Genomic DNA, 16,425 nt, shown 5'->3' with positions numbered 1-16,425 from the left:
GTGTATTGGAAATTGTAATGATGATGTAAGCAAATAAATTTTGGGAAATAAAGCCCAATCCAAACAAAGATTCACATTCTGCACTTTGTTTTTTTCTACTAAAGTTCTCTTGTGTGATTTGTCATTCAGGATTGGTAGTCTGGTACTCAAATTGGGCTGTTTTTTCAGACTTTGGTTCATTTCATTGTCTTGTTTATGTGACTTTACGATTAGTATTCAGCTTTCTGTCAGTTTTTTTTTGATTGATGATAATAATAGGTTGTAAATATTTTGCTAGTCCTATTTCAGTTTTCCTATTTGTATAAAAGTATATACAACTATGAGAGGAATTTTCATAGTTACTTACATCCTACTTGTCTAAATTATCCATACTTTTATAAGGAGTATAGATAGATAGATTTATATCATATGTGTTATATAATTAACGAACAATAGAGACTTTTCAGATTTCAACTCCATCTCAGTTGGATTTCCTTTAGAGAATTGAAGATATATACATTACTTTTCATGAATGGTTAATCACACTTTGCCCCTTCAACTTTGGATAGTCATGTTTTACCGCCCTAAATATTATAAATATATACTTTGTCCCCATGAAAACTAGTCAATGTTAGAAATCATAAACGATAATGCCCTCTAGCTTCTATGAGCTTAGCGTTTGCACACCTCATTCATAGTGTACGTACATGATGGCTAAATGTTAAATCTAGCTGCTAAAGTAAAGAATCGATTGGCAATGTAGAAACATAGAATTCCACAGATAAGAAGAGAACTCAACAAGCCCTTATAATGGCTAAATGTTAATCCAGCTGCTGCTAAGGTAAGGAATCAATTGGAAGGAGAAAATTGGCATTGTCGAAACATAGAATTTCATGGAAAAGAAGAGGACCTAACAAGCCATTATGATCTGGTTTTTAGTTTTCCATTTCAACAACTTATTTTTGACATCTGGGATCAGTGCTTTATGTATCATGCTTCTCAACACCTTACAACTTGTGCAGCATTGCTGGTATAAGAAGTTCCTGCAAATATCAGTGGACTTCTTGTGTCCACAGTGCCTGTATCTCTTCAAGACTTTTCTTCTTTGTCTCAGGCAACATCTTTAGGACGAAGAGAATCAGCAATGCATAGATAATCGAAAATATGAAGAATGCTCCTGGAGGACAACATTCAAAGGGAAGGTGAAACAAGCATATCTGTTATGTTTCTCAGTTAATCGCATGGCACGCAAAGCATTCCTGCTCACTCATGATTCAACCAAAAATATTATTCCAAAAGAAACAATTGAGAATCTGTTAGGATGTGCGAAAATTTGCTAATCTTTTTCACTTTCTATGGCTCTTATGAGTTTCTAAAACAGAGGTAAGTGTATTTGATAATCAGAAGAGCCGAAGTAAGAAAGTGAGCAAACAATTCTAACTTAGCTTAGCACTTATTAGCAGTGGTAGAGTTGAGTGTAAAATATGCATACTCAACCCTTGTTCAAATTCTATCTGATCTGAAATTTCATGAGAAAGATTGAAAGAGTTGCGTCATATTGATAAAACTAACATTTGCTAATATTTATATGTAAAAAAGAAGAATGCGCAAGGACACACACACACACACACACATATATATTGGAGAGAGAGAGAGAGAGAGAGATTAATTACCTGCTGAACTCCACTTGAACAAAAAGTTAAAGACATAGGCGACAATCCACGAGTTCAAATAGTTAATGAAAGCTGCTAAACTTCCAGCTGTGCCCTTTATGTTCATTGGAAATACCTGCAATGGAAAGACGCCAATTAGACAAGGGTTCAGATTCTTTGAAATGTCTTGCACCCCTTGATAAGTCTGAAAAGGATACAATTAAAGAGTATATTGAAAATGGCAAACCTCAGCGATGATGACGAATGGCAAACCAGCTCCAAAGGCATAAAATGCAAAAAACATCTGGTGTCAGGAATAAGAAAATACAAATGGTTCAGTTTCATCTAGTTCAGATAAAGAATCTATAATAAACCAATATCATGTCCAAATTCAGTTCTGCAATAGACAGGAATGAAATTCCAAAGGCATGAAAGGCGATTTTCAGATTTCAAACAATTTCATACATTTGCTGCATACTTCTGTTATGATCTTCCAGCCAAATGATAACAAATGTAACAAAAGAAACTAATGGCTAAAAAATTTTGTTGAAGTGATGTTTTACTATTATTCATGAAGCTACCTGCATGCCAACAAAAACTGTTGTTGCACTGAGATCCACCGGCAGTTTTAAATCCTGCTCATATTCACCAATATCTAAGAACATTAACTTTCATATGATCAATGAAACAGAGATAACTGAAATGTCCAATAAAACCTGCAACAGGAATCCCACTCCTATAAGAAGGCCTCCCAAGCATGCTCCAGCCAAATCCACCTATGAAACTTCTGGTATTAATGTCAAATAGATGAAAGAATAAAAGAAAAATATAGTCGACATTCTAACCATTAGAAGTGGCCTTCTTCCAAATTTATCCATCAAGAGAACCCCTAAAACAGAAAACGGAATCTGCAGAAAATGCTAACATGTCGTGAAATACACATCAAGCAGATGCCTTATAAATAATCCACATTCAAGCTTGAGTACCTGAATAAAAGACATAGTCGTAGTTGCAATACCAACATTGCAACCTGTCATCACCTGAAGTTTAGTTCTCTTAACACATTACGTGCATGTCGTATCAATTTTCTCAGTGTACCAAGTAATACACCATTGACTAAAGGGTGAGCAGAGAAAACAATTTAGGAAATTAATTTCTCAAGTCGAAGTCTTTTATATTTCTGGATCAAATTAATCCAGACTCTAAATTTACCTGCAGTATCAAATATCGAGCTTGCGTATAATAAAACTCCATTACTGCCTCCCCATGGTAGCAGGAAAGATAGTCCAACTCCAATCTGAAAATATATAACAAGAATTAGGAAGATAGGACATGTTAATAACTGTTGCAGGCCCTTCTCAGATTGAACTGCTGGAGCTCACACTGACTGGACGGGCATATCTCGTCTCAAGCAACTCCTGAAATCTAGAGATTGGTTGCTTATATAGAGATTGGTTGCAGTCCTACAAGATCCCAAGTTCGTTATAGTTTCACCAGCTATGAATGGGTAACAGAAATGGTAATGCCTTTTCTTCTTAGTTCAATTAAGAGATTCAGTTTCTAAAATGTGATGTCTACAAATTACCTGTATCTCAGCGGCTTCTTGAGAGATATCAGTTTCCTTACCTCTAAGCCATTGAAGACTTGCTTCTAGCTCTTTTTGTCGACCAACATTTGCCTACAGGGAACAAATCATGTAATCAGCTAACAGAGCAAGTATGGAAACAAATATGGTACTCGATTTTCAACCCTTTTTCCTTTGCAAGTAAGTTAATAGTTTGGACTATTAGTAAAAGCAATCAAAGAAAAAGCAAACCTGGTCAGCAGGACAAAGTAAAAGTTAACAAAAAGAAAGGAGAGGCAAAATTCTAAGAAATTTCTTCGAAGAACACATTGAAAATTGTCTTCCTTCGTCTCTAAAATTCTTTTATAACTTCATTCCGACAAGTTTTGATGCCATAGCATAAACACCAAGGTCTAGTTTGTTTACAAAAGAAATAGTTGTACTCTTTTTTCTCGTCTAAAAACTTCAGTTCAAAATCTATTGTTCTTTATCCCAGCAGAAATGTTTTATGACCTATTCTATCATTTTACACAACAGAAAATTGGGAATAGAAATATAATACGTGATAATCGGCATCTCATTGTGCTAAAAACTCATAAATTTTTCTGTCAGGGATTTCCCCACATTTGGTTACTCGGTCCTGAACAAAGCACGATATTACTATGGCTTTTGCTTTGAATGGAAGGATAGGTAATTATGTGACTGTTGTCAAATTCTTTACTTTTTACTCTCTCCTATTTCTTTACATCAATCAGCAAAGGAACTAATTGCGAATATCAAATAAAACGCACCAACCATCTAGGAGACTCGGGAACAAAGAATAACCCAATGAGTTGTATGATACACGGTATGGTTCCTGGAAACATGACGCAAAGAAATTGTTAAAAGTACGCATGCAATTTGTCTAATAGGAAAAATAAGTAAATGCACTGACCAACATGACTTCAGCTTATAAAAGTGACAGACAGTAGAAAGCAACATTACCAATTAAGGCTAGAAAACGCCATGGAATGATGTTCCCGAAGGAAAACATCACAGCGATGCCCGCACATGCCATGAACTGTGAGTTTATAGAAAATGCAGTTAGGAGAGGTATTGCTTCTTTAAAGAACATCTTACTTTTTCAGTTTACCTGACTTGCCATTGTGAATCCTCCCCGAATATTTGGTGGTATGGTTTCAGCAAGATATACGATAGACTGTGAACCAGAATAAAAGTGGGTCTACGTATGAAAGGAACTGATAAACAAAAGGATAATAGCTTGATAAACTTGCTTCAATTACCACATAAGTTTGAACTCCAGTGCTGAATCCCAACAACAGTCTTCCTACTATGAGCCACCACACGCCCTGTGAAAGTTGAATTGTTAGTGCTTTCCTGATTTAGTATATGCTTACTTATTCCTTTTTAACTTTTCCTCTCTAATAATAGACATCTCATGGAAATGTTATAATCTACAGCGTTTAATTAATTTGTTTGCTTGAATCTGGCAATGTAACCTTTTGAAGACATCCTTGCAGATTTGTTCTTTTGCAATTGCACCGTAATATGATATTTACCTCAACAACTTCAGTTGCAGTTTTTTTTTTATTCACTTTTCCCATCCATTACAATATCTATTGGCATATTATCAACAGTCTATTGTGCTATGAATTGTTTCTGGACCAGTTTACAAAGAAAATAAGGTAGTTTCTGAAATAATCTTTTTCAAGTCTTAAGAAATCCAAACCACTAGAATATTGAGCTTTATCATACGTATACCCTAAAACAACTTCTGACAGACGTGCTTAATCTTGACAGAATAAATAAAGGAAAACGTGTTAATTGTCAATTCTAGGACAGAAGAAATGAAGGAACCTTTGCAAACGCAATTGCTAGCCAACCAATGATGAGAAGTAGTTCAGCAAACCATAATGCCTGCACCCAAAGGGGCAGAGTTGAAATACTAGTTTCATCTGCATTGAGAATGATGAATCTCCTCATAATTAATACTTCTTAAATTAGAACTTAACAAACTTACGCCTCTTCGACCAATGATGTCAGCTACTTTGCCGCTTATGATTGCACCCAACATGGATCCAAATAACAACAATGACCCAAAAGTCGAATACTGAAAATGCAATGGGCGATGAGAAAAGGTCACAAACCAGCAAGAGAAGGAATATTGACAGGAGCACTAATGTTGCGTTACTGTTCAAACAGATTTGCAGCATAATAAGCAGCTAATCTGTACTGAGCAATGCTTTTATATTCAAAACAGAGTTGATGTCGATGGTTAATGGTTTTGCAAGGGGATAAATCCTTATACACACTAATACCTATTGCCTCAGATTTGATTATCAAGCTGAGAATCATGCAGAGGAAAAATGGTAAAACTTAAAATCTCAAGTTCTTGTATATACTTCTCAGTGCATCAATTTGTAAACCTTTTTTAATAAAGCTACATGAGCCTGCAATCAACAAGTTCCATGTGGAAAGGGGTGATGTTGTTAGTACAGTAGCTTTGTGCTTCTTTAGTCATGTATACTACCAGACATCAGCACAAATAAGTTCTGTTTATTATAATTATGCTACTGGTCTCATTAACAAACATAGCCGAATAATGAGAGTGTTCTTATTGTGAATTTTGCTTTTCTTACCATCACCTCGGCATTGCCATGATTTCATCTAGACATTTTACTACTGTACTTACTATTGGTCATTATCCAGGTTTGTCTATTCACATAATACAAGCTAGCTTTGCTTTTGACAATAGCATAGCAAAGTGCATATGTAATAAATCCCATGGTTCAGGAGTTTAGGCTGTGAACCTCTGCAGTAGAAAGGCCCAAGTCATGTATGATTCCAGATTCAGCAGGAGATGAATATCCACACTGGAGAAAACAAAAGCAATAAGCAGTTAACATCGAGAGATATTGCCATTGACAGAAGAAATTTTGTAATGGCTCACGTGGGAAATTGTTAATATGTACACCTAATCATCTAAAATACATGCTCACATGTATTGCCCTTAGTATAGTCATCTTGCCGATTAAATTTCGGAAATAGGGCTACACAATTGAATTTTGTCCAATTCGAACCGGTTGATGTAATTCTTACAACTTTTGGTGTAAAATCGTACAACTTGAGTATAAAGTTGAATTTGTCAACTCGTACAACAAAGTTGGTATAAAATTCACGATTACACCAAAACTATATGAGTTTACACTAGATGTAGTAAGAATTACACGAACCGGTTTGAACTAGACAGAACTCAAACCTTGCTATGCCCTGGATCCATATATTCCACTTTTCTGAAAAATTAATTCCTAGGTCTCAATAGTGTGGCACCAGCTCTCAAGTCGTCAATAGAAATTAGGGGCTAGGTGTTGATAACACATAAGCTCCATTTCCTCTTTCACTTCCTATCTCTACTTTACCGTCTTTCAGTACCATAAAGAAGAAATTGAGACAAATAGGAAACAACATATTCAATTGTCCTGCCATTTGCCTTTAAATTTTGCAAAATTTCTTTATCCGCCAACCCAAAGCCAATTTTAATAATTGCACGCATTTTGAGGTTTACTTTAGTTGTCATAGGCTCATGATTGTAGACTCAGTAAAGTTCGAGCTTAAACTCAAGAGTGAACTTTTGGACTTCGATTGAGCTCAATGTTTGTGATCCTCAAGCTTGGCTTGGATTGGCTTGGCTTGATTGCCTTGATAACATAACGTGAAAAATACATTGATGTCAAGTTCATCACTCCAACAGTACACAAACATGAAACTACAAAGGTATGACCAAAAATTTTCACAGTGTTTATATAAGATTGGCAATGTAGAAATGTCTTGTAGAATGGTTCTTCATGATCGTAACCAAGAGTATCTGAAGGGTGACCAAAAGATAAAACAGAGTAAATTTGCAGAGCACAGAAGAGAAGTTGATACCTTCCGTTATAGAGAATGATGGTTCATGGTGTCTAAATATTATTCTAGCCTTCTATGTCATGGATGTGGACTATCAGAGTATTTATGAAAAAGGAATCATGTAGAAAATGGTGACTTCATCCTCCGAGCAGATCTCCGCCAACCAACATCCATATCAACAGCCACACTCAGATCAACTCCAGCAACCCTCCGTTACAGATACCCCTTCTTTAACAAACCATCTCCCCTGCCCGAGCATCTTACCTCCACCCCGGCCTCCCCCATATCAAAAATCCTTCAAAGACCAGCTCCTAAACTCCATACAGATTGATTTTAATAGCCCGCACCCTGCCGAAGCAACATATGTCAACCCCTCCGTTGCCGCAAACATCTCAAACCTTGCGTCTACTGTCACTGCCTCTAATACTACACTTTCCATAAGCTTTCCTGACTCTCTCCGGGAAAGACTTAGGACTCCCTGGAACCTCACTCTCATAGCAAAACCTTTGGGAAAAAGTCTGGGTTTCAAGTATTTTGATTTAAACATCAGGCGCGTCTGGAAAACTGCAGGCCCTTTCTCTACTTTGGATCTTGGTAGAGACTACTTTGCAGTCAAATTTTCAAATCCGGAAGACTTCCATAAAATTCTCACTGGGGGACCATGGTTCATCAACAAAACCTTTATCACTATCAGAAAGTGGAGCCCTTTTTTCAACGCTTTGGAAGCTATATCAAAGACCACAGCCCTCTGGATCCGACTCCCAGGCCTTCCTCTCGAATTCTATGATGCGGAAGCGCTCAGCCTTATTGGCAACAAGATTGGCAAACTAATAAAGATTGATGCTATAACAGCTAACACCGAGAGAGGACGGTTTGCTAGATTATGCGTTGAAGTGGATCTTACTGATCCCATACCCACAGCCATCGAGTTAGACAGTTACATCCAACCAATCCTAGTAGAAAACTCTTCCTTTTGTTTCGGCTGTGGCAAATTGGGCCATGACCAAGCCTGCTGCATAAAACTTCCCCTTCTACAAACTGCGGCACCGGCAAAGTCATCAGAACCGGGATGGTCACACATTCCGACCAAATCCAGGAAAATAGCTCCGGGGAACAAACGTCACCCACCTTCTAACGGTACACTTCTTTCAAATTCAAACCGCCGCTCAAAGCCCAATACTCCTGGTCAACCCAGCCAAAATACTTTTAATGCGGCCCTTTTGTCAAATCCTAAAGTCAGAACCCTTTGGAAGAAAAAACCTCTACTGTCAAACAAGAGGGATCCAAACCCTTTTTCACCTCTCAAACAGGTCATAGATCCAGATGCCTTTTCTCCAACCCCCAATAAATCCAATACCATTCACGATCCCCTCTCTCTCCATACTTTCCCTTCCACTGAACCTCTGGCTTCTACGATCTCCCAAACAAGTCGACCAGAGAATACCATTCACCAAAATGGCAAGAGCACAAATGGGTTCTCTGTTATCAAGAGCACAATTTCTCACAACCCCTCTCCCACAACCCCTTCAAAACCCACACAAACTAGGAACCGCTCTACATCTGAATCACCTCACTTGCCAAACTACTCCAAACTCCCTCTGTCTTTTTTTCGCTGATGGATTCCCGCCCTTCCACCCCATTGTTTCGCAGGACAAGGTGGTCCCCTCGTCACTTCCACCCATAGGAGGATGGCACCCAACAGAGCAGGAGCAACCCACCTTTCCAATCACTCTACAACCTTCCTCAACCCCTTCTTCCCCAAGCTCCCCAACTAAATCATCTCTATCGGGACGAGGAATGGAAACTAATTTGCTCACATCGAGTCATCGACCCACTTCTCTTCCTGAACCCACACCTTTCGTGGGAGAATGTTCACCAGTCCCAGGACCAACACAGTCTGGGAAGGATCCAGATTTGGGCAACCCAAACAAGAATTGCATACATAACAGACCTCGATCCAGAAGAGAGGATAGCGAGAAGGAACCAAGCTCTGCGAAGAGGGCGAGACGGAAGCCATCTTGGCCAACAAAACCAAGCTCGTCCCTCAAACAACTTCGTTCAATCTTCAAGAAACAGACACCCACCACCCGATCAAACCCACCAAAGAGCCTGGAGACGGAGGAACAATCAAGCTGCGCATCCTCCGAGGAATCAACTGAGACAAGGTGTCCGGGAAGCCACGGCCTCAAGCCAAGGTGCAGAACAAAGTCGAATGCCGACTCCAGAAACCCGAAGGGAAATTCTCTCCATATCTCCCTTATCGGTTACTCTGCGAGACTGTCAAAGCTCAGTCACTATCATCTCGCCCGTAAGAGAGGTCTTAGCCATAAAAATCTTTCTAACTGCCATAGAATTGCTAAGCCCAGAGGCCCGAGACCATTCGCTGGTACTAAGACCAAGGTTCAGCCGAGAGCTAAGCTTTCCAGACAATATCCACGATGGCAACTCCAGCCACCGTACCAGAGCTCTGAGTCCTCCAGAGCCCATGATGCAGAACCCCTTCCTAGACTCCATGAAGCTTCTCCTATGGAATGTTAGAGGAGCAGGCCACCCGGGGTTCAGGAACCATTTTCTCCAGTTAGTGCAAGAGCACCATCCGGGCATAGCAATCCTGGTGGAGACGAAACTCCACGGTGAGAGAGCCAGAGAAATTTGCAGCAACTTGCCTTTTGACAATTTCACTGTTGTAGATGCAATCGGCTTTCGTGGTGGCATGTGGATACTCTGGAACAAAGCTGAGATCGTTTTGAACCCCATCTCCAATCTCTCTCAAGTGATCCATGCCTCTATCCAGGTAAATCCAAACTCTCCTCCTTGGATTTTAAGTGGTATCTATGCTAGTCCACGTTTTCATGAAAGAACTGTGCTCTGGAATGAACTTTGTAATTTTGCCATGCAACATAACTGTCCCTGGCTCTGGCTAGGAGATTTTAATGAGCTGCTCTCTTCAAATGATAAAAAAGGGGGTCGTCCGGTTAGTAGAGCTAGAGCCTCTGTTTTTAAATCTGTTCTTGACTCTTGTAACATGCTGGACTTGGGATTTTCTGGCCCAAAATACACTTGGCGCTGTTTTAAACAAAATCTAGGCTTTATTTATGAAAGGCTAGACAGGGCCTTCTGTAACCCGGATTGGAAAAACCTTTTTCCCGAAGCTCTAGTCTCTCACCTAACTAGGGTACACTCTGACCATTGTCCCGTCTTAATCAATTTGAACCCTGAATCATCACCTCGCCCTTTTCACTCCTTCAGACTCGAAAAATTCTGGATGGTCCATCCTGATTTTTCCCAAGTGGTTAGAGAATCCTGGGTGGGTCCTCCTACGCCCATTTCAGGCGATCTCTCAGCCCTCTCTTCTATTTTAAAGAACTGGAGCACAAAAAATTTTGACAACATTTTCTGGAAAAAAAAAAACCTCTTAGCTCGTCTCCTAGGGATCCAGAAATCTCTTCAATCCCACTCCTCAACCTTCCTTGTTAACCTGGAGAAAGTTCTCTCCAATCAGTACTTGGAGATCCTTAACCAAGAAAAACTTCTTTGGCTCATGAAAGCAAGGATAGATCATTCCCTGGCAAATGACCTCAATGTTAAATTTCTCCAAACCTCTACGCTGATCAGAAGAAGGAGAAACAAGATTCTTTCTCTCAAAACCAGTGATAATACTTGGCTATTGAATCCCCAGGATATCCAAAACTATATCTTCTCCTTTTTTACAAACATTTTCACTTCCTCAAAATCACACTCGCCTCTGCATCCAGAGCCTTTCCCCTTCCCAGGCCCCGTACTGTCCCACGAACTCAAATCTTCCATCAGTAATGTTCCAACTGAACTAGAAATCAAGCAAGCCGTTTTTGATATGAAACCTTTCAAGAGTCCTGGACCAGATGGCTTTCACCCTTTTTTCTTCCAAAAATGCTGGACCACCCTTGCCCCCTCCATCACCAAGTTTATCCTTGATGCTTTTGCTCTAAATCCAATTCCTCCAGGAGTGAATGACACGCATATTTGTCTCATACCTAAAACAGATCAGCCGAATACCTTAAACCAATTTCGACCCATAGGACTATGCAACTCTAGCTACAAGATTCTAGCTAAGGTTCTAGTCAACAAGATTAGACCCGCGCTTGCTTCTATCATTTCCCCCTTTCAAACAAGCTTCATTCCTTCAAGAAGTGGGACAGACAATGTGATTCTAGTTCAAGAAGCTATTCATAGAATCAAGAGGAAGAAAGGTAAGAGGGGGGTTTGTGCTATTAAACTAGACCTTCACAAAGCCTATGATCACCTGGAATGGGATTTTATTAAGCAAGTCCTTCATTTCTTTGAATTCCCCACATCCACTATATCCCTCATTATGCATTGCATTTCTTCAACCAGATTTGCCATTCTTCACAATGGCGCTCCTTCCCCTTACTTTGTACCTTCTAAAGGCATCCGTCAAGGTGACCCCCTCTCCCCCTATATCTTTATTCTTTGCATGGAATATCTTTCCCTCTTCATCAATCAGGAAGTCGAAGACAAACGGTGGAAACCCCTGCAGTTTGGTAGAACTAGTCACTCCTTATCCCACTGCCTTTTCGCAGATGACATAATTCTTTTCTCTAACACAGACGTACAATCCATCAATTCTGTAAAGAATGTGCTAGACCAATTTTTTTCCATTTCTGGTCTCCAAACCAATCTCTTCAAATCTAAAGTCCTTTTCTCTCCCAACACTGACCCCCTCACCAAAGCCACCATTTCCAATGTCCTTGGTATTAGCTCCACAAATGACTTAGGCAAATACCTGGGGTTTCCCATCACACTTAGCAAATCACCCACCAAGTCCTTCCAGTTCTTACTCGAAAAAGTGCAAAAAAAATTGCAAGGATGGAAAGCTAGTCTTCTATCTTTAGCAGGAAGGAAAGCCATCCTCCAACAGTGCATTTCCTCCATCCCATCTTATTTCTTTCAGGCGGCATCTATCCCAAAAAATATTTGCCAAGCCATCGATAGGGAGCAACGTAATTTTCTGTGGGGATCTACCTCAGACAAGAGGAAAGTTCACCTTCTAAATTGGGACACTATTACCCTCAAGAAATCCCAAGGGGGATTGGGTCTAAGGCAAACTTTGCTCCTTAACAAGGCTGGCCTGTCAAAAATGGGGTGGCATTTATTAAAAGGTTTTTCCAAACCCTGGGTTAACATTCTTTCGGATCTCTACCTTGACAGAACCCAATCTCTGGCCCAAAATAGGCTTCTCTTGACTACCTCTAAAGGTTCTATCAACCTCAGAAACCTTAAAGAAGGAAAAGACATCATTGAACGGGGGTTGGGATGGAATGTTGGCAATGGACTTTCTCTAAAAGTCTGGACTAGTAACTGGTTCACAACTTCTAGCCTTAGATCCCTCATTCAGGGACCCCTACACAGTTATGAAGAAGATCTTAGAGTGGCTGACCTCTTTGACTCCAATGGAGGATGGAGTTTACATCTCTTGTCCTTTTGCCTTCCACATGAAATCTCTAGTTTAATACTTTCCACACCTAGATCCCATCATGTGGTCTCAGAAGACTGTCTCAAATGGAGTCCCTCCATTGACGGCAACTTCCAACTAAAATCAGCCTATGAGCTAGCCTCCAATGCCAAAGAAAATGCTCCACTTCCCCCTGCTATCTCTTTTAACTGGATTTGGTCTCTCAAAGTCCCAAACAGAATTAGGTTCTTCATCTGGTTAGTGAATCATAATAGACTAGCCACCAGACAACTTCTCCATCAAAGGAATATTCTTCCGGACAACACCTGTCAACTTTGCTCCTTGCACTGTGAAGACACAGACCATACCCTTAGGAAGTGTAATTCAGCAGTGCACTTCTGGACAGGTCTTAAACCACCATGGCTCCACAATATAAACCATCTCCCTTTCATAGGCTGGCTCAAAAAAATCTGCACTGACCCTTCCCCATCCCCTTTTCTCTCTATTCCTTGGGGAGTCTTATGCACTTTTGCTCTTTGGGTTATTTGGAATACTCGCAACAAAAAAATTTTTGAACCTCACAAATTAGTCTCAAATCCAGTGAAGTGGTGTATAGACCTGGCTGTCGAATTCACGACTCTAGGCCCACAATCTCAATCCATTCCCTATAAGAAATCCCAAGTGCTGGTAAGATGGATTCCTCCACCTTGTGGATGGATTAAACTCAACTCTGACGGCTCTGCCCTTAACAATCCCGGGATTGCAGGTGCTGGGGGGATCTTTCGTGACTCCTCTGGCTGTTGGATTAAGGGTTACAGCAGAAACTTAGGCATAGCGTCTAACATCCTAGCTGAACTATGGGGAGTTAGAGATGGACTCCAACTGGCTATTGCGCTAAAAATCCCCTGCTTAGAAGTTGAAGTTGATTGTGCTGATATGATTTCTCTCCTTAATTCTACTGTGAATCCTGATCATCTTTTCCATCCAATTATCATGGACTGCAGATGCCTGCTTTCGCAGCTCCAGCATGTTAAACTCAGGCATGTTTACCGTGAGGCCAACAGATGTGCAGATGTCTTAGCGAAATTGGGCAGCAAGCTGAATCAAAATTTTATGATTTTTGAATCATGTCCTCGAGAACTCCTTTTTGCTTTTGATGAGGACACCAGGGGCATCTGTTATCCCCGTAGCATTAGGACAGTTCTGTAATAGCCAGGGGAACTTTTGATTGCTTTTATTTATATTACGCCGTTTACACCAAAAAAAAAAATGGATGTGGACTATGGACCATTTTGATCCTTCAAAATTCCCAATTCCAAATCTACTAAATTGGACAGATTTCAATATAACTTTGCTGATTTTTCATCAACTCCCTTTAATCAATCAAGACCCTAGGAGACTAAATTGTTCTAACCCATTAATGCTATTGATAGGGGACTAAAATGATTATAATTCCATTACAAACTTTTGCCCTCTCACTGGTTCGAGATTACAGTGACTGGTCTAATTATCAGCAGTAAATATTGGTGCAAAAATCCACCAATTATATCTGCTTAACTCCTCTTGCATTCAAATGCATTGATGGCAAAATAACCAAACAACAAACTGAAACATGCAAGATAGAAGCTTACAGAAAAATAAAAAAAAGGAAGGGAAAAAAATGACAGAAAAAGGAAAGCTTAAACTGCCAATTAAAAAGAAATGCAACTTACAGCACAGCCATAGGTGAAAAAACAGCAGAGAACAATAAAGCTGCTGCAAACTACTGCAAATGTGACCTTAGGAGAGGAACCCTTTTCAGCATTAACACCATTTTGGGAGCTACAGTCCGGAAGTACCCTTTCTGCATCCATGATTTCTTCTGCTTGTTCTGAAGGGTCACTTTTTTTTTTTTTTTTGTCAAAACTGTTCTGAAGGGTCACTTGAATCAAGACAAAAAGAAGCTTTCAAGATTTGAAGCAATTGAGTGGTCACCGTTGCAGGTACAATATATTGCTCAACTACTTCTGCATAATGCTTCATTGGAGTTTCAAATTTGGGCAAATATAAGTAGGGAAGAGACTGGTTTTGTTGTGGATTTCACGTCTTTTTCCTTTCAGGCGTAACATGAATATGATTGTGACTCGATGCATAAACGTCTGACAAACCTTTTGTCATGCACCTTGACATTCTTGAAATTGGACCCAACAAACTACTGCCATAATTACTACTGCCATAATTACTTAAAGTTATTTTCATTTTGGTCCTTTGAAGTATTCTAAATTCTCTATTTAGTTCTTTGAACTGGAAAGTGTCCGTACGATACTCTAAAGTAACAAAGCATCTCAATTTTTTCCTTCAAATTGAAAAAGCCTCTCATTTTGGTCACACAAAGTAGTCCAATGTATTGAGAAATTCTCAATTTGGAGAAAGTTGCGAGGTTGATCCTTTCAACTTATTTCAGTAGAAGCAATACCAATTGGTTTATTCTAGGATGATTTAAACTATAAAAGGAGAAAAATAAGTGAACTCATTTTAGTTGTTTTACAAAAAGTATTTGTCCCTTGACCGTTTGAATGACAAAGTTGTGACATTTTGCTACTTACTTACTTTATGACATTTTGCTACTTACTTTTCTTATTTCAATATAGAGTCATATTGAGGTTTCATCAATGTAGAACAAAATAACTTATCTCAACAAACGAGGCACTTTTTTTTCCCTAATTGAAGTAAATAAAGTAAGAAAAGTTTTAGAAAGTAAAAGAGTCATGTTAGTTTTTTGTCTTCAATAGTTTGATTGTTTCATATATATTAAGTTTTATAGATTAAGTTAGGAAAACCAAGTTGAAATTATTTTATCGACTTGGATGAGCAAATTGAGAGTTTGGTTTTCATTTGAGGAACTAAAGTTTAGACTTTTGTGCTACTTTGAAGGATTAAAATGATACTTTCTTATTTTGAGGGATCAAATTGAGATGTTTTGTAAAAATCAAATTGGGACTTTTTTAAGTTTAAAGACCCAAAACAAGATTTAGATCATTTTAGTTCCTTATCTTTAGAGTTTTGACTAATGTAGTCCTTTATTTATTATTGTGACCATTGTGATCCCTTATCTTTACTATAAAAAGTTAATTTAGACCTTCTAACAGAAAATTAAAATTTCTAGCGGAGTTAGCCCTGTATGCATGCAGTAAGTGTACAATTAAAAATGATAATTTTGCTTCATTATCATGAGAGTCACGTCTAATTTTATCCCTTACATGTCACCGGATATCAATTAGCATGTGTGTGTGCTTTTAAGGACAAAATTGAACACAACTTTGAAGATATGGACCAAAATGTTCACTTTTTAACAAAGCAAACGCATTGTATGTGGCTAATAGTATTAGAAATTTTTAATTTTTTGCTAGAGATCCTAAATTGAATTTTTTTTTGTTGGCAAAAATAAGGGACTAAAATGGTGGTAGTGATAGATGAGGGATAAATTGGCTAAGACCCTAAAGATGAGGGACTAAAATAGACATTTTCCCTTATAATTTTGTTTAACAACGTCCAACCAGCACTAATTAAGAGGAATTTATCCTTCAAGTATTAGTATCTCGAAAAGATAAAAAGTTAAATCTCTAATTACATAAAGCGTGGAAGGTCTTGCTACAGTGATTTCCGCCGGTTATTTTGTAATTCCGCTGTTCATTTTGTCCTTCTTTGTCCTCTGGTCCAATATGTACTCCTTTGTCCACCGTCAATGTCCTCTGGTCCAATATGTAGTCGTCAAGCTTCACTTACAAGTTAATTGTCTCCTTTTGCTGTTGTACCCATATTCCATTTTCTCGTTAATTAACTTTGGAAGTATCGTATGCTAAAGAACTTTATTTATTATTATTATTATTATT

At 38.9% G+C, this 16,425-nt stretch overlaps 2 protein-coding genes across 3 annotated transcripts; one reads left to right on the top strand and one right to left on the bottom strand.

The window, feature by feature from the left end:
- Nucleotides 1-694: 694 nt before the first annotated feature.
- Nucleotides 695-14,676, bottom strand: LOC113732770 (sugar transporter ERD6-like 5). Of its 2 annotated transcripts, none has more exons than XM_027258728.2 (18): nucleotides 14,266-14,676; nucleotides 6,006-6,068; nucleotides 5,216-5,305; nucleotides 5,053-5,112; nucleotides 4,479-4,544; nucleotides 4,328-4,393; nucleotides 4,180-4,255; nucleotides 3,987-4,051; nucleotides 3,217-3,309; nucleotides 3,014-3,094; nucleotides 2,844-2,928; nucleotides 2,618-2,661; nucleotides 2,477-2,539; nucleotides 2,348-2,407; nucleotides 2,213-2,266; nucleotides 1,879-1,935; nucleotides 1,653-1,767; nucleotides 695-1,156 (listed from the first exon to the last, which is right to left on the bottom strand). In XM_027258728.2, the coding sequence occupies exons 1-18, from the start codon at nucleotides 14,404-14,406 to the stop codon at nucleotides 1,032-1,034; spliced, it is 1,404 nt and encodes a 467-aa protein (XP_027114529.1). In that variant the 5' UTR covers nucleotides 14,407-14,676; the 3' UTR covers nucleotides 695-1,031. The 2 variants fall into 2 exon arrangements, with proteins under 2 accessions (XP_027114529.1, XP_027114532.1); XM_027258731.2 differs by lacking the exon at nucleotides 14,266-14,676 and adding an exon at nucleotides 7,123-7,735.
- On the top strand, nucleotides 9,314-13,694 carry LOC113732767 (uncharacterized). The gene is made up of 2 exons (XM_027258725.2): nucleotides 9,314-9,895; nucleotides 13,558-13,694. Exons 1-2 carry the CDS (start codon nucleotides 9,314-9,316, stop codon nucleotides 13,585-13,587), a joined length of 612 nt encoding a protein of 203 aa, XP_027114526.1. The 3' UTR covers nucleotides 13,588-13,694.
- Nucleotides 14,677-16,425: the final 1,749 nt, after the last annotated feature.

This window comes from Coffea arabica, chromosome 2e (genome assembly GCF_036785885.1).
Source record: "Coffea arabica cultivar ET-39 chromosome 2e, Coffea Arabica ET-39 HiFi, whole genome shotgun sequence".
NCBI lineage: Eukaryota > Viridiplantae > Streptophyta > Magnoliopsida > Gentianales > Rubiaceae > Coffea > Coffea arabica.
The sequence above is the reverse complement of the archived record's forward strand: the minus strand, read 5'-3'. Positions and strand labels throughout refer to the sequence as shown.